The sequence below is a fragment of the Poecilia reticulata genome, linkage group LG22, assembly GCF_000633615.1.
Source record: "Poecilia reticulata strain Guanapo linkage group LG22, Guppy_female_1.0+MT, whole genome shotgun sequence".
Lineage (NCBI taxonomy): Eukaryota > Metazoa > Chordata > Actinopteri > Cyprinodontiformes > Poeciliidae > Poecilia > Poecilia reticulata.
The window spans coordinates 3,154,329-3,178,691 of NC_024352.1; the positions used below are offsets into that span (position 1 = coordinate 3,154,329).

Consider the following 24,363-nt stretch of genomic DNA (forward strand, 5'->3'; position numbering starts at 1 on the left):
TTCAAAAACAAAAAATGTGGACTTAACGAAAAGTACAATGGTCTAAAGGTGGGAATTTTCAAAAAGTACTTTTAATCTGTACTTGCATACTAATTTATTGACTATCACTGTTGTGATCGACAGTGTCAAAAGCAACACTGAGATGTAACAAACAAAACTGATATGACAATATAATAAAAGTCTTATTGATTGTTAACAAAGTTCAACCAGAATATGCAGTTCGATGTTTTTTTTTTTGTTTTGTTTTGTTTTTTTTTTTAAGAAAAAAGAAAAATTTAAAGCAAAACAAAAATCTAACTGTAAACCGTTTGACATCCAGAGCGTACGTTAGTCATCTTATCGTGAAAAGCACTACCGGAAGTAGGTTGCACGTGCCGCATGCGAACTTAACGCTGTCGGAGAGTGGGTCGTCTCACTCCAGCCTGACTGGATTTACCTTTTACTGCAGCAGGAGACAAACAGGCTAATATGGTGAGCGCATTCGGACCGAATGAGCTTCAACCGAACCAGGCCCAGGCTCTCTGAAAGGCTCTGGTCCACCTCGGACTCTAGACAAGATGACCGCACCAACGGACGCTGGGGCAGAGCATAGGGCGATTTACGCTTGACCGTGAGCTACGTGAGAGCTGCCCGGCGCTGACAGACTCAACTAGCCGGCAGCTAACGTCGAGATGTCCGCGGAGGGAAGCGGAACGATCCGCACGCGCATCAAGAACCTGCTGCGCTCCCCGTCCATCAAGCTGAGACGGAGCGGAACCGCGCGGCACAAAAACGACCTAAGCAGCAAGGTGCGTACATGCCCACCACAGACCCTACACACACACACACACACACACGCACGCAGACTGTATAACGGTGTGTCTGCTGACCCGGTTACTGTGACGGCTGCTCGACGTGCTGCTACTCCTCCAGTAGTGTGTCTTCGTTTCTTTTCTTTATTAATAACCGTGGTATTACACAGTTTTAACAGATTATCCGACTGTCATTTGAGACTGTGAACCTTAAAGTGACATTCCAACGCTTTCAGGAATGTTTCACTCTAAAAGCAACATGTTTCCTCTGTCCCATTGTTCCACAGGCTCAGTTATTCACTTCCAAAACACATTCTCAATCCATTCTCTCTCTAAGAAAGTCTTTGGTTTGAACTTTTCTTGACCAAACGTTAGAGAGGCACCAATAAGGTTCTTTGCATTTATCCAATTATCCTGGAGATCTAAACAGCAGATTCAGATTTAAAGTGGTTGTATTTGTTTAATAAAGACACATAAAAATAGAAAACTGCTCCAGGAACCTTGATTAAGTTAGTAGCTTTGGATCCAATTAAAAATGAAGGAACTGCAGCCAAGCATATGAGCCATTTATTTCATTTTTATTCAACAGTAAAAGTGTGTTTCCATTACAAATGTGTTCAAAACTTTCTCTATATTCTGCTAATGTCAAAAAAGCACAATTTCGCAATTGCAGTGTTTCCATTATATAAGAAAGGCAATTTAAATCACACATGAATAAGCTTATTGAGGGATAAATGTCATTAAAAGCACATCATGCCATCATCCTATAAATACTTCCTGTCATCTTCTTCGTGGTTTGCGTAAGTAGTAACATCTGGTTATTGATCATGTGACTCATGCAATGTGGAAAAAATGTTTCCATTTCAATTTTGTGAAATAATCTTATTTCGATATGGCCGAAGCCCCCCGCCCACACCTCATCCTTGCACCAAAACGTTTGATCGAAAAGAGTTAGTTTTTTAAATTAACGTGTTTCCAGTCAGCAAATTTATTTTCAAAATGTCAAACTGATCAATGAATGGAAACACTGCTAATGCTCATGCTGCTAGTAGTTTAGCATACTGCTATAGGATGGTGTAATGTAATGTTTATATCCTGAAAATATGAGTTCTGAGATACTGTTAATCACTTGACAGATTGCCACTAACCCAATTACTGATCAGAAATGGCTGAGTAAATATTGGCCGGTTCCAAACTATGGCCTATCGCTGCAAAATATTTGTTAATCTTTTGCTTTTCAGAATCAAGTTATTGTTATATTTAAGCATAAAAAATATTCAGTGCTTTGCTATCCAGGACTCGGCTGATTAACCAAAATGCTTGTTCCCTCTCATTATTCCATTAACCACTCTACCAAGCTTCAGCTGCGCTCTGCACTCCTCTGAGCTCCTCTGAGGCTCACCAGACCTGTTTTACTGGTGTTGCGGGGACAAACATCTGGTCACACATAGCTGTGGGGAGAATTCAGCTTCCATGTGGGTACATAGCAGTCTTCAGGAAGTCATCCTTCCGTCTGTGCGTGGCATTGTTTTTTTAAACGAAGAAGCCGTTTGTCGTGAACATTCCTGCCTTCTGGAAACATTTGCGTGCTCATCCCTGCAGAAAACCTGTTAGACTGCTGAGATCAGATGTGCTGCAAGAGTTCAGCTTTCAGCCAGAATCAGTAGATCCTGCAATAAACAACTTCAGCATTCTATGCAGGTTTAGATGTGATTAAAAACATTTTTATCTGCAACGTTTATGTCATAAAGAGAGAAGGGCATCTCCTGATCTATTTAGGCCACTGTAAGTGTTTAATGATCTGTTTGTCAGTTGTCACTACAACTAATTGCAGTGTTTATGAGCTACACACATGTGGAAATCAGTCAAATTAATAACTGCACAGGACTATGGGCAGATTAAATCCGTTTAGGTTCTGTGGATGATTTTTGTCCTGATCAATTGTTGTTTTCAGTCTCTGCTGCCGCGTTGCCGTCCATCATGGCTCAGAGATGATCAGACAGATTCTGGTTCAGGAAGATCTGCTCTCAGCAGGAAGCTTCTTCTGTGGAAGTGGACGAAATACTTCAGACATCTGAAACTGTCGGGTACAACGAAGTATTAAGGCCATTGTATTTCAAAGGAAATAAAGAACATGAACATTGAGGAGTGCATTTCCATCAAAAAATCCCTCTAGATTAACAAGGAAGAAATTTTAATATTTCTAGATTAATTTCACACATTTACAAGAAACAAATTGGATATTTTGCATGTTGAAAAGTTCTAAATTTGCAAGAAATTTTTTTATTTTTTTTCATTATTGAGTGCATACATTTTAAATATTAAAAGTGAAATATTCTCTGACATTCTAAAGTCAGAAATTTGGATAAAAAAAAAAAAACTTCAGACATTTGCAACAAAAAATGCCAGAGGTCCTCTGAGGCTTAAGTAATAAATTCATGAGATGCACATCTGGATATTTTCCAAAGTGCAAGTTGCACATCCTGACTCAGAACATGTCCTGGGGGCAGACTCGTCATGAGCTCATCGAGATCTGGAATATAACATGGCCCATGGAGTCTGCTCCTGGGAAATGTTCTGATATCCAGATTGTACCTGAACTCACCACTTCAACCGGGCGTCTTCAACTCCCTGAGGGATGGTGTCCCGTTGCTTTTAGATTTTAGACTTCTTACAAATTTCTGACTTAACAATGAAAAATTGTCTGGTTTTTTTTCAGAATGTACAACTTGTACAACAAATACCAGATAATGTGCTTTTGTGGAATTAATATAAAACTTTTAAGGTTTATTTTTGGTGTATATGTCCTCCTCTGTGGCCACAAAATATTTTTTATTTGACTTACCATGGGCCTCACGCTCTATCAGTTGTCAGGAGTGTAGAGTTAACAAAACCAGCAAATTCTGATCTTCTGCTTGTTTGGCCATCTGCGCCTGACCTTATGATCCCGTGTGAAAACGGGTGACCTGGATGTTCACTATGCAGAAACATTGTATTCGTTTGTTCTTTTTACAAAAATGTGTGACGAAATCCTGCATTAAAAATGTACTGTTACATTACAAACTGTTGAAAAGTTAAATGCGTCTCTGGTCGTTTGCTTGAAGTTAAAGCAAAGCTATAAAATGGGGCTAATTCAGAAATCAGAGGAGGTAAATCTAGGATAATACAACTGAAGAGCTTACAAAATAAGATTAAAGAAGTAATTTTTTTTGTCTTAATACGTTGACAAATAGTAACAGCTGCTGTAAATATATCTTATGAACTAGCTCTTGAAAAGACAAAAGATTTCAGTGTTGAGTATACGTAAGGATATATAGATTTTAAGGTTGTTTTATGTATTTATTATTTTGTAGTGCTATTTTTATTTTTTTATCCCTTTATTTATTATTGTGCTTTAATATCAACCTGCTAATGAGACTAGAGATTAGACACCTGACTATAATCTATTGTATTTACCTGTAAATTATTAATGCCTATTCTCTCATTTTTTAAAATAAAATAGGACTTAAAAAAAAAAAAAGGGAAAAAAAAAATATATATATATATAACCAATTCCCTGATAGAGGTAGCAATGTTTTATTCATTCTAATGTTTTTCCCATTTCTGTATCACAGTCATTCACTAGAAATGCACTGATCAGAGATTTTGTGGCCAATATCTGATCTCTGATTTAGTAGATGTCTGGACTCGCTAATACCAATTTTTGTCATCTCTGTGTAACAAAACACACTTAAAAAAATAATCAAACCTTGAAAACTCCCTAGTAAATAAGTTGAGCAGATCTGACTGGTAAACAAAGAAAATCACATTCCACATTCAAACACATCTCTGAAGGAGGAGCTAGTTACCTGCTTTTCATTCTTTGTATGAAGAGATTTTATCAGAAATTACGCCTTTTAAGATCATTAGAGTGATAATTTTGTTTCCTTATGACCTCACTGGAAAATGGAAACAAAACAACTTTTTTTATTTACATGATTCATTTTCTCAGATAACAGCTTCCTCCTGAGACTATTTTCTTTTTCATCTCATTCACACACATTTCCTTCTAATGACTGCTGTATTCATATCAGATAAAAATGAGCAGTAGAATTAAACTGTCTCATTTGTGAACACCAGAGCTACAGGGATCTTTTTTTTTTTACCTCTACACTCAGCATCTTTTTCAAAATACAAAACAATAAATAAGAACATTATAACTGTAGGGAATAACACACTCATTCAGCAGGAGGAATGACTGTTGGTTTTCTATTAAGACAAATCAGTTAGCTGATGTGAATCTAATTTATATTATTGATTGTCATGTAAACGCAGTGAAACTGTGATATTTCCACTCAGGATTATCATACCAGGAGGATTTTATACATGCCTGGTTAGTACTGGAGCAAATGTGACCTTTCAGCACTGTCCCTTGTGAGAAACATTAGCGTTTTTTTGTTGTTTTTTTTTCATCTTATGATTCTCTGAAGTACAAACAAATCTAATGTACAGTATGAATGAAACTTCAAGTCAAATCTTTTTGTTACAAATGTCATCACAAGAATACTTGAAACCCATTGTAAATCCACCTATTTTAATAATTCAAACACCAAACACACCACAAAATGCATGAAAACACACACTGGATACAGTCTCAGGACTACCGCAGAAGCTAACATCTACAATATTCCACATGTCCACTCTCGGGGAACAGCCAATCAGCCGCAAGGAAAATAAATGGCGTAAGGGCTGGATTTACGGCTTTGAACATGCCAGCCACTGCGACTAAATATTTCAGTTCTCTAAGCTCTATTTTCTCACAAATACAAACCGGATTCCCAAAAAGTTGGGACACTAAACAAATTGTGAATAAAAACTGAATGCAATGATGTGGAGGTGCCAACATCTAATATTTTATTCACAATAGAACACAAATCATAGATCAAAAGTTTAAACTGAGAGAATGTATCATTTTAAGGGAAAAATATGTTGTTTCAAAATTTCATGACGTCAACAAATCCCAAAAAAGTTGGGACAAGGCCATTTTTACCACTGTCGCATCTCCCCTTCTTCTTACAACACTCAACAGACGTCTGGGGACAGAGGAGACAAGTTTCTCAAGTTTAGAAATAGGAATGCTCTCCCATTCATGTCTAATACAGGCCTCTAACTGTTCAATCATCTTGGGCCTTCTTAGGTGAAAGATCTGGACTGCAGGCTGGCCATTTCAGTACCCAGATCGTTCTCCTACATAGCCATGATGTTGAGATTGCTGCAGAATGTGGTCTGGCATTATCTTGTTAAAAAATGCAGGGTCTTCCCTGAAGGGGATGATGTCTAGATGGGAGCATATGTTTTTCTAGAACCTGAACATAGTTCTCTGCATTAATGGAGCCTTTCCAGACATGCAAGCTGCCCAGGCCACAAGCACTCATGCAACCCCAGACCATCCGTGATGCAGGCTTCTGAACGGAGCGTTGATAACAACTTGGGTTATCCTTGTCCTCCCTGGTCCGGATGACATGGCGTCCCAGTGTTCCATAAAGAACTTCAAATCGTGACTCATCTGACCACAGAACAGTCTTCCATTTTGCCTCACTCCATTTTAAATGACTCCTGGCCCAGTGAAACGGCTGAGCTTGTGGAGCTTAGTCAGTGGAATTGGTGATCCTCTTACCATCTTGGCTTCAGAGAGACACTGACACTCTAAGAAGCTCTTTTTATACCCAATCATGTTGTCAATTGACCTAATTAGTGTTAGTTTTTCTTCCAGCTGTTTGTTATATGTTCAATTTCCTTTTTCCAGCCACTGATTGCTACTTGTCCCAACTTTTTTGGGATTTGTAGACACTGTGAAATTTTGAATCAACATATTTTTCCTTTAAAATGTTACATTTACTCAGATTAAACTTTTGATCTGCCATCTATGTTCTATTACGAATAAAATATTGACATTTGCCATCTCCACATCATTGCATTCAGTTTTTATTCACTATTTGTTTAGTGTCCCAACTTTTTTGGAATCCGGTTTGTATTTTAGATATGATCTATGGAAAAAATACGGCAATAGTTACATTTTCTACATATAATTTGGAACAAATACTGAACCACTGAACCAGAAATATGAGGAGGTCCACTGTATGCATCATGTGAATCTGTAACCAAATACAATTAAAGATATAATTGAATTGTCATTCAATTATATATTTAAAATGTACATATTGAAATTTTGTTGCAAGGCTATTATTATTCATTCTGCATCACTTGCAAACGATCTAAACGTTGTAAAAGGCAATCAGAGTTTTTTTTGTCAGTTAATTACATATGCTGCTAGCTTCCTAGCATATTAGCTGATATTGTGTGGCAAAGACACAACAGCAGCCTTTGTTACCATGACAGTCCCCATCTATAGACTAACTACTTACTGTGTGGTATATAAATATATATATAGAAAGAAAGAGGATTGGTGTGTCTGCGTTTGGCTGACACACCAACAAGCATGTGTGCCGTTTCTTCCACTGTGTCCGGTCTTTGGACAATCGGTGCATTTTTGAAAAGAAAAGATCTTTCAGAGCTTCTTTTGACCCAAAAATGTGATTCAGACAAGAGAAGGGATCAGCATGTGACTTGTCTCTAAAACAAAGACTCTTTCCAACAGAGACAGGTAACACATGGCTAGGGTATTGTTTAGACAGAGCACCTTATATAGTGCTATATACTAGGCCTGTAGAGTATACTCTCTAGTATTCAAGAGGCTTATAAATCAGGACATGATAAAAAAAAAAGTGGGCCAGTTCTTTCCAGATTTTCACACTGTGTACATAGAACCACAGAGGAACCACTCAACATGACATAATTTTTTTTTCTCAAAACTAAACCAAAGTACAGAGTTAGTATATGAAATGTTCATACTAACCACAATAACACAGTGGTTTTTATGTTATTTTTGTCCTTTCTTGTTTACAACATGCAGCCATTCGTTTATTCAAGGTTTTTTTTAAAGGTCTCACTGCTAGTTTTTTCATTGAAATTATTTGGGAAAAATTGCTTGGAATTTCTTTCATATTCACAAGTTAATCCATGCCCTCTGTATGAACAAATAAATGATTATTCAGATAACTTTATTTTGTTGCACCAAGGCCAGCTGATAGGATTATTTGTTTAGGTTCTACCTTAAAGCAATAATCCTGAATTATTTAGCTGTGATAACAGAAGAACAGCTTTTAATAGAAATATCTTTTATTGTTCCACAGTGGTAAAAATTTAAAGTGTAACAGCAGTAAAGTGACAGGCAATCGCATGAGGTTCACACAAAGATAAAAGTGTAAAAAGTTATTTAAAAAATCCCAAAACTAAGTAATATACTGTACAGTAAGGGAAAAATTAAAACATAAAATACTGTGTGATTATCAAGAGTCGACTAAATTTGTGCATGTGTATTTGCGTATTAAAAACAACTGGCTATTTACAACATGTGAAAATAAAACCGTGCAGAGATGTGCAAATATCAGCAGAAATGTAAACCACTGTCACAGACTTTAACTGGGAGGAAGGATCACTGATGACGCTCCTTTGTGCGCTTAAGATCCAACTAAGATGCACTGAGTAAATTCTGTATGATTTTATTATGGACGGACACCAGGTGTAGTTTACAGTTTCTCATAATCTTCAGGGTTTTTTTTTCCAATCTTCCAAACAGAGCAGGACGATAGTCAAACAGGATTATGGGATGTTTCATTTATAAAGCATTTCCTGGGGGTGTTTGTGGTCACTGTTGCATTTAAAAAAAAAGAATACATAACTAAGCAATTTAATAATATCATAATTTAATGACAGCTGTAATAATAGGCAGATGTTCTTACGTCAACTCATTGTCTGTCATCTTGCTGTGGTTTTTAAATGATTAGTGGTTGTTTGTCTTGTAGAAGGAGCTTCCAGTAAAACACCCGGGGGAGAAACTCCTCTGTTGGGGTTTTGCTAAAGCTCTTGTGCTGTCTGTCGTTTTGACATGAGTTTATTTTGAGTCATTTGAAAGTTTAGATCCCCCCCTAAGATTTTTGGATTGGCACAGTAAATGCTTGTATTTTTGCGCAGTACACTTTAACTTGCTTGGTAGTAATAACTAAAATCCAGCTATGGCTGAAGCCTTAAGTCCATGACTCTTCCGTCCAACACTTGGCCAAATAATAAGAACTGGGGAAAAAATGGTTTCTATTTGTTTTGTTGAAAATATGCCAAAACCTTCTGCTACTGAGTTTTGCAGGAACAATAAAGAAAAGTGTAAATATGTAGAAACCACTCAGTATCATCTCCTGCAGCAAGCCCACATCATCACAAATCTAACACTGTGCTGTAGTTGGTTTTCTCTAACCATTGTGTTGGGTGGCACGGCCAGACATCTCCTAACTTTGTTCTCATTTGTACAGAGTACATGCATTCCAGAAATCTTTTGTTTTGTTCCAAAGTTTGTCTGCAAACCTGCACTGTGGCAGGAACGACTTTTCCTGACGCATCCTGCCTTGAACTCTGACATTTGCCCTGCTAAGGTTAGTTTCACGCCAGCAGCAGGTTGTGTGCATTGTGAATGTGGAACAGCGTGGTTTACATTTTCTGTCCAGTGTTAAACAGATTAGAGGTTAGTCATGCATGTCTCAACGGCGTGCCTTCAAGCGTTCCAGCATGTTGACATTTGTCACGTTGAGATAAGCATCAGGCATGTTATTCCAAGGAAAACACTGAGCAAAAAAATATTTGTCCATCACCACATTGAGCTAATATCAGCCATAACATTGGATCACACTAGCAGCTGAGTGATTCAGTAGTTTTTTTCTTTTATTTAGTTTGCTTATTCTTTCATTCATATCCAACATGTTTATGAACAGCTGAGCAAATATGCGCTGGCACGACATCCCATAAACAACGCGGAAACAGTAAGCAGCATTTTAAAGCCTCCAATCAAAGATTTTACCAGTGGTGGTGGGTTAACATGTGATTCAGCCATACAACAGAGGAATCCCTGCTGATGTTTTCGCAGAATTCAAAATACTTCAGGAAAACGTGGTGGGATTAGCTCCACTTTTTCCCATTAGTCTGGATTCAGTGAGGATAAAGATGTGATGTGTGAACAGAAAAGATTAGGAAGCACCTCTAAAACTGCTGTGCTGTGTTCCTCACAGCATTGAAAAGAGCCTCTCTCATTCACCCTGAAGTTTTGTTTTAAAAATATATTTTAGATATATTTTAAAATATGTTGTGTAGAACCGGGACTTTAATACATTAATTTTGATTAATTAAACACAAAAATTTTAATGCAATTGTCATTTTCTTTTTTGTCATTTTCTTTTTTCCCCCCACAAATATTTGGGCGTAATAGATTGGTGGTTTGTTTGTTTATCTGCAAACAAATACGATGGATGATGAAGCTGCTTCTTTTGTTCCACTTTGGGTTAATTTTTGTTTCAGAAATACGATCTAATGGGACGCTGGAAAAGACCGTTGTGTTCAGGTTGTGCTAAAAGTAGTTAGCCTATCAGTGAAGCTAATCAAGCCTAAACTAACATCTCAATGTTAAACCTGTTGCAGCAGCACACACACAGACGTCCCTAATGTCAGAGCCCACAGTCAATATGTCTAAAGAAGTTCTGTGAATAATTAATTTTTATTCAACAATTTTGCAAAAAAATTGGTTTTTGATTTCAAAATCTTGCTTAGTTGATCAATAGCTTTTGATTAAAATGTGATTAATTGTGATCAATTAATTTCAGACATAGCAATTAACTCGATTAAAATTTTTTTTATTGAGTCCCACTGCAAATTTTGTAACACTTGTACAACCCAAAATCTTGATGTTTCACTTGGATTGTATGTCACAGACCAACATATGGTGGCACAAAAGAAAATCCTCCCTAGGGTGCTACCATCTGCCTTGAGATGTGTTGTTACTGCATGTCAGTACATCTGAATTTGAACATGCCCATAACAGAAATATATTTTTTAGTGAGCCTTGATATCCTCTGTTGTGTGTGTTTATTCAAACCATAAGGTCATTCTGGCTCTTTGCATATCCTCTCAACCTGAACTCCCACTAACCGTCTGTCACCCCGCCTCTGACCTCAACCTGTTCGCAAAGACAGAATAGGTCACTGGGGCTAAAGCAGCCTTGTTGTGTTCCACCCAAAGCACCACTGTTAAATTACAAAAATACTATGTTTTGCACTTGATCATCTTTGGTAAATTTACAACACAGCAACACAGCCTACTGACATTTCTATTCAGACTTAACAGAGCTACACCCAAACTCACCACTTCCAGTTTGTTATCTAAGCAAATGACTGACAAATGTAGCTATTAGTTCCAGTGCATGCTTAACAAATTGTTGACAGTCTGTAACCTTCTCCACTTGTTTCTAAAGAATGGTTGGATACAAGTACATATAAAATACAAGGATCTATAAACCAAATGTTAAACTGAGTCAAAGCATTCAAAGAAATGGATAGAGCTCTCAAAAACTCATCAGACTATCTTTCCCCTGTCATACAGGAACCACACAACCTTACCAGATATCAGAATAGAACCAATAGGAAAAGAGCCTACATCAACCATGTGCAACCTGCAAGCTGCCAAATAGCCAGCTAGCATAGAAAGCAGCTGCTCAGCTGAGGGAGACTCTAGTCTGCTGTCCCAAACTTAACTGCAGGAGGTCTGTCATCTACACTAGTGAGCCTGACTGAAATGCTGGTGTAAAACCTAAGAGAAGGCATATATGTCCATTTAGATTAAAGCTGCAGTATGTTACTTTTAATTAAAAGTATGTTTTACAACTGTCATAATGTCGTGTGACAGTATGGTATGAGACAGTTAATATGTGAAAAAAATTAAGCTCCTCTACCTTCTCCAGTGCTCTGAGTACTAACTAGAAACAACCAATACTAACTAGAAACAACCAATCAGAATTAGGAGGGTCTTAACGCTGTCAATCAGCTCTCCCTGTGGCACTGCCCATTCTCTTTGTCCCCCATGCTCTCTGCTAGAGCTAACAAAGCCTGTCATGAATGCTATTGGCCATGGACACTTATTAGCTGAAGCTTTTTTTGTGCAGTTCTTCAGCTAATCTGAAGGTCACATGAACTTTGAAGATCTGTAGATACTGACTGCAGAATGTTGGTGACCTTTGCTCACTGTGTGCCTCAGCACATTTTTTGAGTTTCAAAGCAGTCAGTCACTGGTCAGGCACTATCAAACTCATTCTGATCATCAACCAAATCTGCACTTGTTGCTGTTGCTCACTGTCTTGCTAATGACTTGCTACATTACATCCGTTGTCATTGGGTCAATGAGTGTGCCCTGCAGCTATTAAGAACATACCCACTAGCTTAAATTCCAAATATGATTGGCTGAACAAATTGATGATTCATGTGGTTCAGTGTCTTGGTTATTCTAACTAGGATACAGAATCCCTGGAGAAATAAAACTCTGCCAGGAGACTGAACATAACTGGCTAGTACATTTCCGTACATCAAAGTATTGCCAACATTCTTATACTTTTGACAATTAGCCTATTTATCAATTAATTTGATGTATATACTTCCTTTCAGTCATTAGACCCAAACAGGCTGGGTGGAAGCCTGTTTGGGCATCCCTAGACATCCCTTTATTATGTCCAGTAGTTTATTCACTTGTTGGACACTGCGACTTTATATTTAGAAAGAACGATGTGGTTTCTGTTTTTGATTTAAATTGCTTGACCACCATCAATAGCCTGACATATAAGAATAAGAATAAGTGGCAGCTGCTGAATCAAACAGATGGCCTTTTTCAGTCTCTTCTCACACTGAAGTCAGAGCAGAATGGGTAAAAATATAAATAGAGTTTGGTGCAGAAGGAGGAGAGTCATGTGAGAGGAGGACGGACTGAGTCAGAGCTGAAGTTTTCTGCTGTTAGCTTAGCACTGAGCTTCACAACAAACAGCTTTAAGTTCAGGCTGATAAACAGTTTTAACGGCTGATAAGCTGAGCATCTTCCTAACACTTTGGTCAGATCACATCAGGACACTTAAAAGAAGCATGGAGCATGAAGTAAGTGTTTGTTTGATCAAAGTCAGTTACTGTACTCCCTCAGTAGATAGACTATTTTAAGTGAAGACTAGTTTGTCTCGGAGACAAAATGGAAAGCAGTTTGTTGCGTAAGGGAACTGTTACATCTGTACTTGGAGCTCTAAAGATCTGAATTTATGACTTTCATACTGGTATAAACTTGGCTAGATCAGCTCACAGGATGACTTCATCCACAGTCAGACAGGGAGGCATCCATCCATATGTCCCTTCTTCTGTCCATCTGTCCCTCCATTCATGCTTCCATACACAAATGTACATGTATTTGCACTGTGAAGTGAAACTGATGTAATCTGAAGAACACCTACTTAGTACCTCTGCACCAAGAGATTATGCAAACTCTTCAAACAGAGAGAGATCCAAACCCAAGATGGCAGGAGCGCCAACTGCAGCTACACTGTGCTGGAAATGTATCCAAATTTGATTCTTAAGAATTCCCTCTGGAAGCATACATAAAGTAAAAAAGTAGCTCAAACACTGAACCCTGTGGTACTCCTTAGCATTCTCATCAACATGAACAACCTGAAACCTGTCAGACGTGGTTCCCTTCATTCAAACAAAATGTTTCAAACACAGTCAGTTGTAAAGAAAAAAAAAATCAATAATAATATAAATCATTTTAACTTCCACTGTCTCCCATTTTCCTCTGGCTTGTCTCAGCGCTGCCAGTTGCTTTGTGAATTGATTGGTGGGTCAGAGGTCACCATCATGTGTCCATAGGTTCTGCTTTAAAGGCAATGTATAACCTGTGGCATCTACTATAAATACTGGTTAACATTGTTTGTATAGCAATGTGATCCTCTACCACAGAAATCCAGAATAGAACAGAGGGAGGATCAAACCTTTGCTCAAAGAGTGATGTAATGAAAACTGTGGAAGAGCAGACCTGTTCCAAAGTTCTGTAGTTGCTTTTGTGTGTAACACCTCTAAATTTATACAAATTCTTGTTTTTCCTATGCCAAAGTATTTTGGGAATTGTAGTTTTTATCTCTAGTGCAAAGTTGGTCGCTGTTGTTTGGAGGAATGAGGAGAGATGAGAAGGTATGTCTCTCATTGTCAGAGGATCAGTCTCAATCTAAAGAGATGAGACAAACCTGAGTTTGGCACTTTTACTGATCAGGGGAAGTTCTGGCTGGGGTCTCAGTCTATCTCTGTTGGAGTTGTTGTTGAGACTAACTGGAGAATAAATATATTATGAAGCTACACCAAAATAACGTCTGACCTTTGCATTGCAGGTGACGTTGGAGAAGGTTCTTGGGATCACATCTCCAGGAAACCGAGCGCTGGCCTGTGACCCACGTACTGGACTGCTGGCGTATCCTGCTGGGTGAGTATTCACAGTGTGTGGATGGGATGTGGGCGGGGCCTGTGTGATGATGGTAAAAGTTGCTGGGATGTGATGTAGCAGCAGTAAATAATATTAAGAAGTTGAAATAAACCAAACCATATTAAAAACATTAGGAATGGGCATTATTTTTCACATTTTTAAAATAGTTTTATGATAAAGATGCACTGGGCCGATCTCTGATCTGCCGATAAAAGTTTTATCTAGTTATTGATGTCTTTTAAATACTATGTTTAAAAATTAAAGATTTTTTTGAATACTTTTTGAATAAATTTAAAATGTAACTTTTTTCTTAGCACTAAGAGTTACAAAGTTGACACTCTCTGCCTCACTAATATCTAGAAATCCAGTATGATGCTCCACATATCTGTTCAAATAAACTCACAACTACAATAACRTTTCACTCTTTTGTTAGAGATCTTAAATTTTAGAAATTTCCTGTATCATAAAATATAGGTGTGGAATTCCAAACACAGAAATCCAGTATAGAATCACAAATAGTAATTCTGCTAATTCCAAAGCAGTACAACAGCACGGTATTTCAGAAAGCTAAATTTTCATAATACTTTACATTATAATTTATATGCTGAATAATGTTGTATTTATGTTTATATCTTCTTCTCTACTATCTATATTTTATTTTGTTCCTGGGTGTTTCTTGTTCAAAATAAAGTTATAGGGCAAAGAAAACGTGGGGAGAGGAAACGGAACTGCTGCTTAAACAGTCTTAACCTCCTTCAAAATAAGAGCATAAATATAAACATCCACTTCAAGAATGCTTAGCTGTCGATAATCAAAACCTCAACTCATGGGTCAAATTTAATTCAACTGAAAGTTTAAAAACAACCAGGTAAATTAGTGCTTTAAAATTTATCAGGAAAAATTTAATTAAGGTAAGCTAAGTGCGCTACATGTTCTCAAAGTTGGCTAAAGGGCTAAACAAAAAATGAGCTCCTCTCTTAGCGCTTTAACAGATTAACTGATTAGCAGATGTGTGTCCAGTGTCCACCAAGATATCTTCTGTGAAATCAATTAAGAAAAAAATATCTGAGAGCAAAAAAATTCTGATTTGCATTTTATGTAGTAGAAATTAAATTATGTATTAATTTGTTGCAACTATAAATAAGCCTTAGGTGCAGCATACATTCATTTGGCACGCATTTAAAACGTGGAAAAGAACCATTGTTTTTTAGAAGAATGCCGGTGTCCACGGATCAGTCGCGTTAACTGCTGTACCTCAACACTGCAAAACTGAATTTTCCAATCAGTTGCAGATATGGGAGGCTATGGAGATTATGATTGGTCGATATGTGTTCAGGTTCCACATCAGCTCGACGGCAAAGACTTCAGCTTACTGAGAGTGAAGACTAGAGAGTGGGTTAGTGGAACGGTGTAGGGGGGCAGCAGGGGTGAATCTAGGTCATTCTGGGGAAAAATAAAGAGACATTCATGCAATACTGTAAATGTGATGTTTTAAGCAGAGCAGAAGGATTTAATGAGGCTGGGCTTTTCCTCATCGGTTTGATTCTGCAGACATGCTGCACAGTCTGTGTCTGATTGTGTTATGTCACTACTGTCTACATCATGGGTTTTACGACTAGGTTGCAATTACAGGCATCAGCTTTAGCAATCTGTCTAGAAAATACATCAAACTGTTTTTAAACTTGTTTTTTTTTACTCATCTGAAAAGGGGATATGATAACAGCAAAGACTAAATCAGCTGCAGCTGTGTTGTACCATGGGTCCAGTAGCATTCAGGAGTAACAGAAGGAGCCGACAGAGCAGAGGCCCCTCCTCCTGCAGCCCCAACCCTCTGCTGCATTGCAGATGTGCTGCAGGACCGTCCAGTTCACAGTCAGGCAAAGAAAATGCTGACTGGATCTTCTTCATCACGTGATAAAGTCCTTTAATACTTCAGCTCTGCATGGTTTCATACAGCAGCCACACAGGCTGCTTTCAGGACAATCAGCTGGAACCTTTTTCAGATCGTCAGCAAACACAGACTTACAGACTTTCTGTTTGAACCCAGAAAGTTTGACCTGAGCTTCAGTCCTAACTTCCTCAGACCCAAAGCAGTCTACACATTTACATCCACAAAGCTGTAGTTTAGCTTTCACCTTTATTTCCCCTTTTATGTCTTTTACTTTAGTATCTATTGGTGTAACACAGTGACAAAATTCAGGGCAAATTTGTATAGAGGAATAAGCTCTCCTTCCTGAGAACTTTATTCACTCAGAACTTTGAAAACGTTTAGTGCACTTAGCTTCCCATGAATTAATTTAGTGAACATTCAGTTCAATAAACTTCATTATATTCATGCTTTTATTTTGAACACACAACAGTTTGTATCCATTTAGTGAAAAGAGTATCTTAAGAATATTGATTTATACTATTGATACTATCAAATTATTATTTTTAAAACCTACGTGTTAAGTGGACAGATAAACTGGGTCTGATTTATCCATATTAAACATTTTCTCCAGCTGGAGCCCTTAGTTTTTAGAAAAGTTAGATAGATAATACGCTATTGGTCCCAAAAGGGGAAATTTTGTCTGTCCAACCATAGCTCACAATAATAATAATAATAATAATAAAAAAGAATAACATTTTTGATTAACCTTTGGCCAAAAAGATGGAAGCTTTTCTTAAGCCTTTTTCAGAAAACAAACCAAACCCTTTCACCCCTCTACCTCCCTGACTTCTCCCCCGCGATGAGGTTCTTCTCCAGTCTCACCCCAATAACATCCTCAAGCTTCCACAAACATACACACAATAAAATCAGGTGTACTAGGTGTAATACTCCGTTTTACACCTAGTACCAAGTTTGAATGGAAATAAAAACAGAAAACCATTCAACTGTGTTAAAAACAAGCACCAGTCTTACACAAAGCACCATAAAGACGCCTGGCGGTGAAGCCCACCGTCTCCAGAGTACATGAGGCTGTAGAAGATAATTGCAGTGAGGAATGTTGGTTTATAGAAACAGTGTGAAAGAAAGGTGACTATAATGCTGCTGATGTTGCAGCTTTCACACCTCCAGTCAGACTCGACATAACTTTGCTTCACACAGCCTGCTGACTCTGACAAGGTTTCTCTGTGTGTGTGTTTTAGCATTTCTCACCTTGGGAGGCCACAAGGCTTTCCAAGGTTAGAATAGAAATAGGTCTTTCTATTTTCACATTGACTTCCATTCATTTTTCATTTATTTTATAGCCTAACCATTGTCCTAATCGTAACCATTACATGATTAACCCAAGACAACTTCAACTCAGTTTAGACCTTAGTCCTAAACCTAATCTAAAAACAGCAGTTTTCCTTATGGGGCCCAAAGCCTGAGCCCCATAAGGAGCAGTGAATCTTGTCAGCATAGTACTTGTTGGAAAAATGGTTTGTGTAACTTTTTGCACCACAACATTGAGCCTGTGGGCGTTGGAGCATAAGCTGCAGCAGATTCACTCTAACTTGATTCAGACGTGCTCAGCCAGGAGCCAGGGCTGCTTAGAAAACTCTTAACTAGCTTTGGAAGGGAAGCCCAGCCCCGATTCCCAGCACCAGGTCATAATTAAGCTCAGTGTGTGTCTAGAGAGTTGTGGTTGAGCAATGAAATGGAAATAACAATGCAATGTCAGGCTTATTCATCAGGCATATCATTATGACTTCAGAACATCTGTTATCATCCATATGTCAAAACAGCTGGAAACTGGTCATACATTCCACGAAGAGTCATCCCTCATCTTCTCTGTCAACCTTTTTACACTAGGGCCTTGTGGGAAAGTCTGAAAGGACGTGACCTACAAGCTCCACAGATAATCTGATTTGATTTGAAGGTATCAATTTAAAAGAAGCCAAATCTACTTAAGTCTCGTCCCAAAATTCACAGGGGCCAGAAGTTCTGTTGGTAACGTCTTATCCTGTGTAGTCCTAAACACCCACAAATGTATTTGTTTGCAAGTCAGTGGGTTACATCCAGTCTTCACCTCCAAAGCAGTCTATCGTCAGGAGCGAGCACTGGGCAACAGCGCTAGGCAACAGTGCTAGGCAACAGTGCTAGTGTTCGCTCCTAGCACTAGTACTGGATCACTAGCACTGGCACTAGGAAGGATTCTTCTTAAGGGAATTCCTTAAGAAAAAAATCGATTAAAATAAAGAGGGTTTTTTTTTTGTTGTTCTGCTGCTTCCTTTGCCTGCCAGCGTGTTTTCATTTTTCTCTCTCACTCACCTCCTTTCTGTTTGTCTCGCTCAGCCTTTGAACTCTGTGTGATCCTGTGTTTCTCCAGGTGTGTCATCATCCTGCTGAATCCTCGCAAGAACAAACAGCAGCACATCTTGAACAGTTCTAGGTAAAATGACCCCTGACCTCTACATCTGCAGCCCAAACTAACATATCCAACTGTCTACAGTACTATTAACACGTTATCCTAAAGGAAGTCACCTTTCTGTGTACAGTGACAGAGAAAGGTTTACATCCACTCAATTACGGCATTAATCACCTTATTTATTTGTGCTTGTAATGGAACTTTTCTGTTTTTTCCAACAAAATGATGATCCAATAAAATATTTATTTCCTTTAAATAATTTAGCATTTTGATGTTCTCAGAAATGTTTGTGTGAAGCAGTTGAATCTGAAACTGCTCCTCCTATTAGTTTATCCAGAGAAACTGCTTCTAACGTATAAATGATGGAGTACTTATACTTATCTAGAAACTCAAAACAGGAGCATCTAGTTTATATACTTCACTCAACCCAGAACAGGAATCAAACCTATTAGTTAGAGCAAAAAGATTCCAAGAATCTTTTAGTTAATACAGAGAAACTCCTGGTGTATCTAATCTTATTCTGCTTAGCAACCCAGAGCAGGAATTTGAACAAACGTAGAATCCAGAGAAGCTATTTTTTCCTTTTCTATTAATTTATCCAGAGAAACTCCTATTACTTTATACATTATGGAATACGTTTTTTCTTTTGCTATTATTTTGTCTAACTCATGCAAAGCACTTTGAATGGCATTGTTGCTGAAAATGTGCTATATAAATAAAATTCCCTTATTTACTTAAAAGATCGGAATCATATTATAATCAGATGAGTGTGTACGTGTGTGTGTGTGTGTGCAGAAAGGCGATCACTACATTGGCATTTTCTCCCGATGGGAAATATGTCGTAACGGGAGAGGTGAGTGTTTGTCGACCTCCACATAAAAACATCAGAGAACGCAGGGTTGAGTTTTCCTGAACATGATTCTCATGTTTTCGTTTTTCGTCTCCCTCAGAGCGGTCACATGCCAGCGGTTCGGGTGTGGGAGGTGTCAGAGCACGCTCAGGTCGCAGAGCTGCAGGAACATAAATATGGAGTGTCCTGCGTGGCATTTTCTCCCAACGGGAAATACATTGTCAGTGTGGGCTACCAGCACGACATGATGGTCAATGTGTGGAACTGGAAGGTATACCTGCAGTCGGTGGGCAGGTGCCGGGGGAAACAGATCACTCGTCCCACCTGTTAACATGTTCTCTTGTGTGTTGGTCAGAAAAACGTGGTGGTGGCAGCCAATAAGGTCTCCAGCAAAGTGACGGCCGTCTCTTTCTCATACGACAGCTCCTACTTTGTTACTGCCGGTAACCGACACGTTAAGTTCTGGTACCTGGACCACACCAAGACCTCCAAGGTTCAGTTTTAACACTAATGTCGTTATGACCAGCTGAGAGTAGAACCGGAGCGGATTGTAGCCATTGTTTGTGTGCCTGCAGTTGAACGCCACTGTTCCCCTGCTGGGCCGTTCAGGGTTGCTCGGAGAACTACGGAATAACTTCTTCAGCGACGTGGCATGTGGCCGCGGGCGACAGTCCTCCTCCACCTTCTGCATCACTTCCTCAGGTCTGCTGTGTGAGTTTAATGACCGAAGGCTGCTTGACAAGTGGGTGGACCTGCGGGTGAGTCCAAGGATGTTAAAGGAATCTTAAGGATTTCAAAAATTACATTCCTGTTATTCTCTGTAGATGCACATCAGCCGTATTTGTGTTGTTTTTCTGTTTGTGATTTCTTATTTTCCACCTTTTGGCTGAAAAGAGATGTGCTGTCATTACAAAAATGTCAGTTGCACTAAATCTTAGCAGAGTTAGTTTCTAGAAAAACATCCAAAGTTTTGAACATCACAGAGCTCTGGTCAATCCGTCATCTGGACATGGAAACATTTCAAGACATGGACATCCATCTAACCTGACTGAAAGACAAGAACAGCATCAGTCAGCCTCATGGTGCCTCTGGAGCAGCTGCAGAGAAAGACCTTAAAAAAACCTGTATCAGTCGATCAACGAAAGCATTCAAGGGGTGTAAAAACTTTTCAGTGTTTCGCACAAAATCAACCATCGTCTCCTGAGCCGATCCATCAGGTTTATCCTGCTGCAGCAGCACAGATCTTGTCCTGGCATGTCATTGGCTTAATAGCAGTGTGTGCGTGTGTGTGTGTGTGTGTGTGTGTGTGTGTGTGTGTGTGTGTGTGTCGCTGATGTGATGTGAATTTTGCTCTAAAGTGAACTTCCTCTGCTTTCCCCTCTGCTTCCTGTGCAGAGAATCGACTCTGCTTGTGTAAGTCCTGTCTCACCTGGAATCACTTCCCTCAGGCTGTCATTTCTCACTCCAACATTTTCTGAATACTTTTTTTTATCCACAACCTCATACTCCATCATGAGATGCTCCACAGAGAATCCTCCTCACAGCTGCCAGCGTCACCGTTCACTCATTTTGATGCGATCCAGCACTCGCCCAGCCAAACTGCCCAGATCAACACAAGAAAGTTCATTGTTTGTCTCCGAAGACTAACTGGGCGGAAGATATCAAAAGACCCACTTTCTTCCTCTCACCCTCATTGCTCATATCAAAGCATGCATTCATGACTGGCTCGCCAACTGAACTAAGCCGACTGATGAATAAACCCGCTCTGATTACCGAGCTCCTTCGGTTCAGCATTGTCCGCCGGTTTCATCCCGTTTTATCGACCGTTCTAGAGTTGTTGGCTTTTTCCTCTGCGGTCATGTAGTAAACTAAGCTGCTTCATGGAACATGTCTCCATCTCTGAGTTTCTGAGCATGTCTGTCTGTCTGTGTGTGTGTCTCTAGTCGTCTCAGGCCACCTGTCTGTCCGTCACCGAGGAGTTTATCTTCTGCGGTTGTTCTGATGGGACGGTGCGAGTCTTCAGTCCTGTGAACCTGCACTTCCTCTGCTCTCTGCCGCGCCCCCACTGCCTGGGCGCCGACATCGCCTCTGTAGTGGAAGCCAGGTAAACCCACCTAAAGCTGGAACTGTTAATAAATTATTGAAATAATTGTCAACTGGTTTTAGTAACTGAATAATGGAAAGTCTGAGAGGTTTGTGAGAGAACATTGGAGAACATTAGCGTCATGGAGACTAAAGAACGAGCAGCCGGTCAGCAGCCGGTCAGCAGCCGGTCAGGGAGAAAGTTCTGGAGAAGTTTAAAGCAGAGTCATGATCTTCAACAACATCCCAGAGCTCTGATCAAGCCATCTGAACTTGGGGCTAAAACATAACATGTTCCACCTGCAATTTGCCAAAAGCAATGAAGGCAACACAACTCAAAATACATAAAACCCAGTATAATAGACATACTGAGTTTAGAGTTACAAATTATTGGTTGTAACTGAAGAAAGTATGTAAAGGGATTTTTTTCCTGTAGTTCATAATCAGACTCACGGTCTGCTTTAAATCTCATGCATACAGATCATTATGATGTCAACTGATCACTGGACAGCAACCCATTTACTTCTGTTCTCATCCTCCTCTTCTTCAGTCAGCTCTTCTCCTCCAGAGAAGACTCTCGTTACCCAGACACCGTAGCTGTGACCTTCGACCCCACCAATCGCTGGCTGTCCTGCGTCTACAACGACCACAGTCTTTATGTGTGGGACGTCCAGGAGCTCCGCAGGGCAGGGAAGCTCTACTCGGCCCTCTACCACTCATCCTGCGTGTGGGGCCTCGAGGTCCGTGTTCTGTTCTTCCTCATCTTGCTCTAATATGAGTCATAATAATAAGATGAAAACAGCTGTCTTTTAGTCATGATTCTGGAAATGAACTTGTACTTTGTAATAATCCTACACTATGGTATGAAGGAATTGAAACAATGAGTAGGCAGGAAAAGCAACTGAAAAGTCCAGCAACCAATTAGGAGCTGAAATACTGGGGGGCTTGATTACTGACAAGATGCAGGTGGTTGATTATAAATGGAGCACAGCTAGGAGAGAAGGCCAACAGGTAGACTGAGGGAAGATGAATCAAACATTTGGAAGCTAGACTAAAGAGTTAAATTTGCAACAGTTCACACTCCATTCCAAAATAGAGTGTGAACTGTAATGCACACCTAAAGTTTTTTTTTTTTCCAACTGCTCAAAAACCCTAAAAAATAGAAAAGAGTTAAATTTTGTGGATTACACCTGAGTCTGGTTGATGGTGGTAATGCACTGAGATTGTAAGCTGCTGATGAATTCTAAAGAAGATGAACAACTTCACAAGTTTGGCCAAACATGTAAAAATGGTTCAACTTCATTCAGTCAGTGCATTTAGGAGTGGAACATCCAATGTAAAATAAATGATAAAGAAACTGACAAAAACAATAGGATGACTGCTTTAGTCAAACATGTAAAAATAAACTGTAACAAACCTCCTTTCTTTCAGAAAGAGAAATTTTGAATTCTAAATATAATGTAAAATAAATAACACTGGTCAACAGCCAAAAAATTGTCTGGGGTTTTTCAACTGTTGAGTTGAATCCAAAAATCACTTTGGTTTTTCTCAATCAGGTCAATTTTCTGAACTATGGAGCAACATGAGCATCAAAATGCATAACTTGTTCTGACATCTGGATCCGTTTCCTGAGAATCTGATCAATGAGTGATGAGCAGGAGGAGAGATTCCATCAGGACAGGAAAGAGACGGAGAATTTAGCACAATGAAGACGACTTACCCTTATTAGTGTTTTTTGGATGAGAAATATGAATGGAAATGAATTGATAATGTCACAAAAATGTAATCAATTTAGTCAGAAGATCAGATTTATCTAAATCAAATTAGAATAAAAACCTGACCCGAATGAGAAAAATGTATGTTATTTTTGGATCCAGTAGTGCAAAATAGTCCTAATTCAGTTGAAAAAACATAGACAACTTCCAAATGATATTTTTGTAACCTAGTGTAATAATTAGAACTAGATTGAATAGATTTGGCCTTACGGGCTGGACACATTGTCATGATACTTAATCTAGAACTTTCTTCAACAACTGGACAACAAATATTAATATTGGATCGGTGCATCTTTAGACGTGACAAGATTATAAAGTTGTGTCGTCAGCATATGTATGTTGGAATATTTTGTAGTAGTCTATATGTTGAGCTAGAGAATTCATGTGGATGTTGAACAAAAATGGTTCTAGAATAGAGCCTTGAGGAGCCTCATGTGATCAGTGGGGTGTAACCCATCCTGCCTCTCTGACTCCTGCAGGTTTACACAGAGGAAGGAGGAGCAGGTGAGGCGCAGCTCCCCCCCGGCTCCTTCTTAACCTGCTCCTCTGACAACACCATCCGACTGTGGAACACCGACAGACACAGTGTCCTCCACAGGAACATCCTGAGCAACGTACGTCAGCACACACACACACACCTGTACAACCACTCTTCTGAACTACAGTTGAACATCTGCCTTCTTCCCCCATCAGGACCTGCAGAAGGTCCTTTATGTGGACAACAATATGAGCAGCCTCCTGGACATGGACAGCATCACAATAGCCGGTGCCAACTCAGAGAAGGCGGGGTCATCTGTGTCAGAGGGACATCAGATGGACCAGAACCGAATGGGCATTAGGACTCTGAGAGTGAGCCCAAGTGGAAAACACCTGGCCTCTGGAGATCGCATGGGAGTTCTCAGGTAAGCACATAGTAAAAGATCTCCCAAGCTTTCATGGTTTTGTATATGTCTGGATTGATGTATGTGTGTGTCTGGACGTGTGTGTGTGTCCTAGGATCCATGATCTGGAAAGCATGGAGGAAATCTTGAATGTTCAAGCTCACGACTCAGAGATTCTCTGCCTGGAGTTCTCTAAACCAGACACTGGTGAGAGTCAGAAGTCACACACTGCCA

The 24,363-nt window shown here is 39.3% G+C and overlaps 1 protein-coding gene across 2 annotated transcripts in view; it reads left to right on the top strand.

Annotated features, from left to right (window-relative positions):
* The first annotated feature begins 287 nt into the window (after positions 1–287).
* Positions 288–24,363, top strand: part of mapkbp1 (mitogen-activated protein kinase binding protein 1) — a 38,277-nt gene continuing 14,201 nt past the window's right edge. Inside the window, exons 1-13 of one of the 2 annotated variants that reach the window (XM_008398725.2) lie at positions 288–788; positions 14,116–14,207; positions 18,503–18,565; positions 19,337–19,394; positions 19,492–19,662; positions 19,747–19,884; positions 19,967–20,149; positions 20,787–20,804; positions 21,335–21,495; positions 22,024–22,213; positions 23,728–23,862; positions 23,942–24,150; positions 24,245–24,336. In XM_008398725.2, coding sequence (XP_008396947.1) covers positions 672–788; positions 14,116–14,207; positions 18,503–18,565; positions 19,337–19,394; positions 19,492–19,662; positions 19,747–19,884; positions 19,967–20,149; positions 20,787–20,804; positions 21,335–21,495; positions 22,024–22,213; positions 23,728–23,862; positions 23,942–24,150; positions 24,245–24,336 — 1,627 coding nt within the window. In that variant the 5' untranslated portion in view covers positions 288–671. The remainder of the gene's footprint in view (positions 789–14,115; positions 14,208–18,502; positions 18,566–19,336; positions 19,395–19,491; positions 19,663–19,746; positions 19,885–19,966; positions 20,150–20,786; positions 20,805–21,334; positions 21,496–22,023; positions 22,214–23,727; positions 23,863–23,941; positions 24,151–24,244; positions 24,337–24,363) is intronic. The other variant, XM_008398726.2, reaches the window with a different exon arrangement.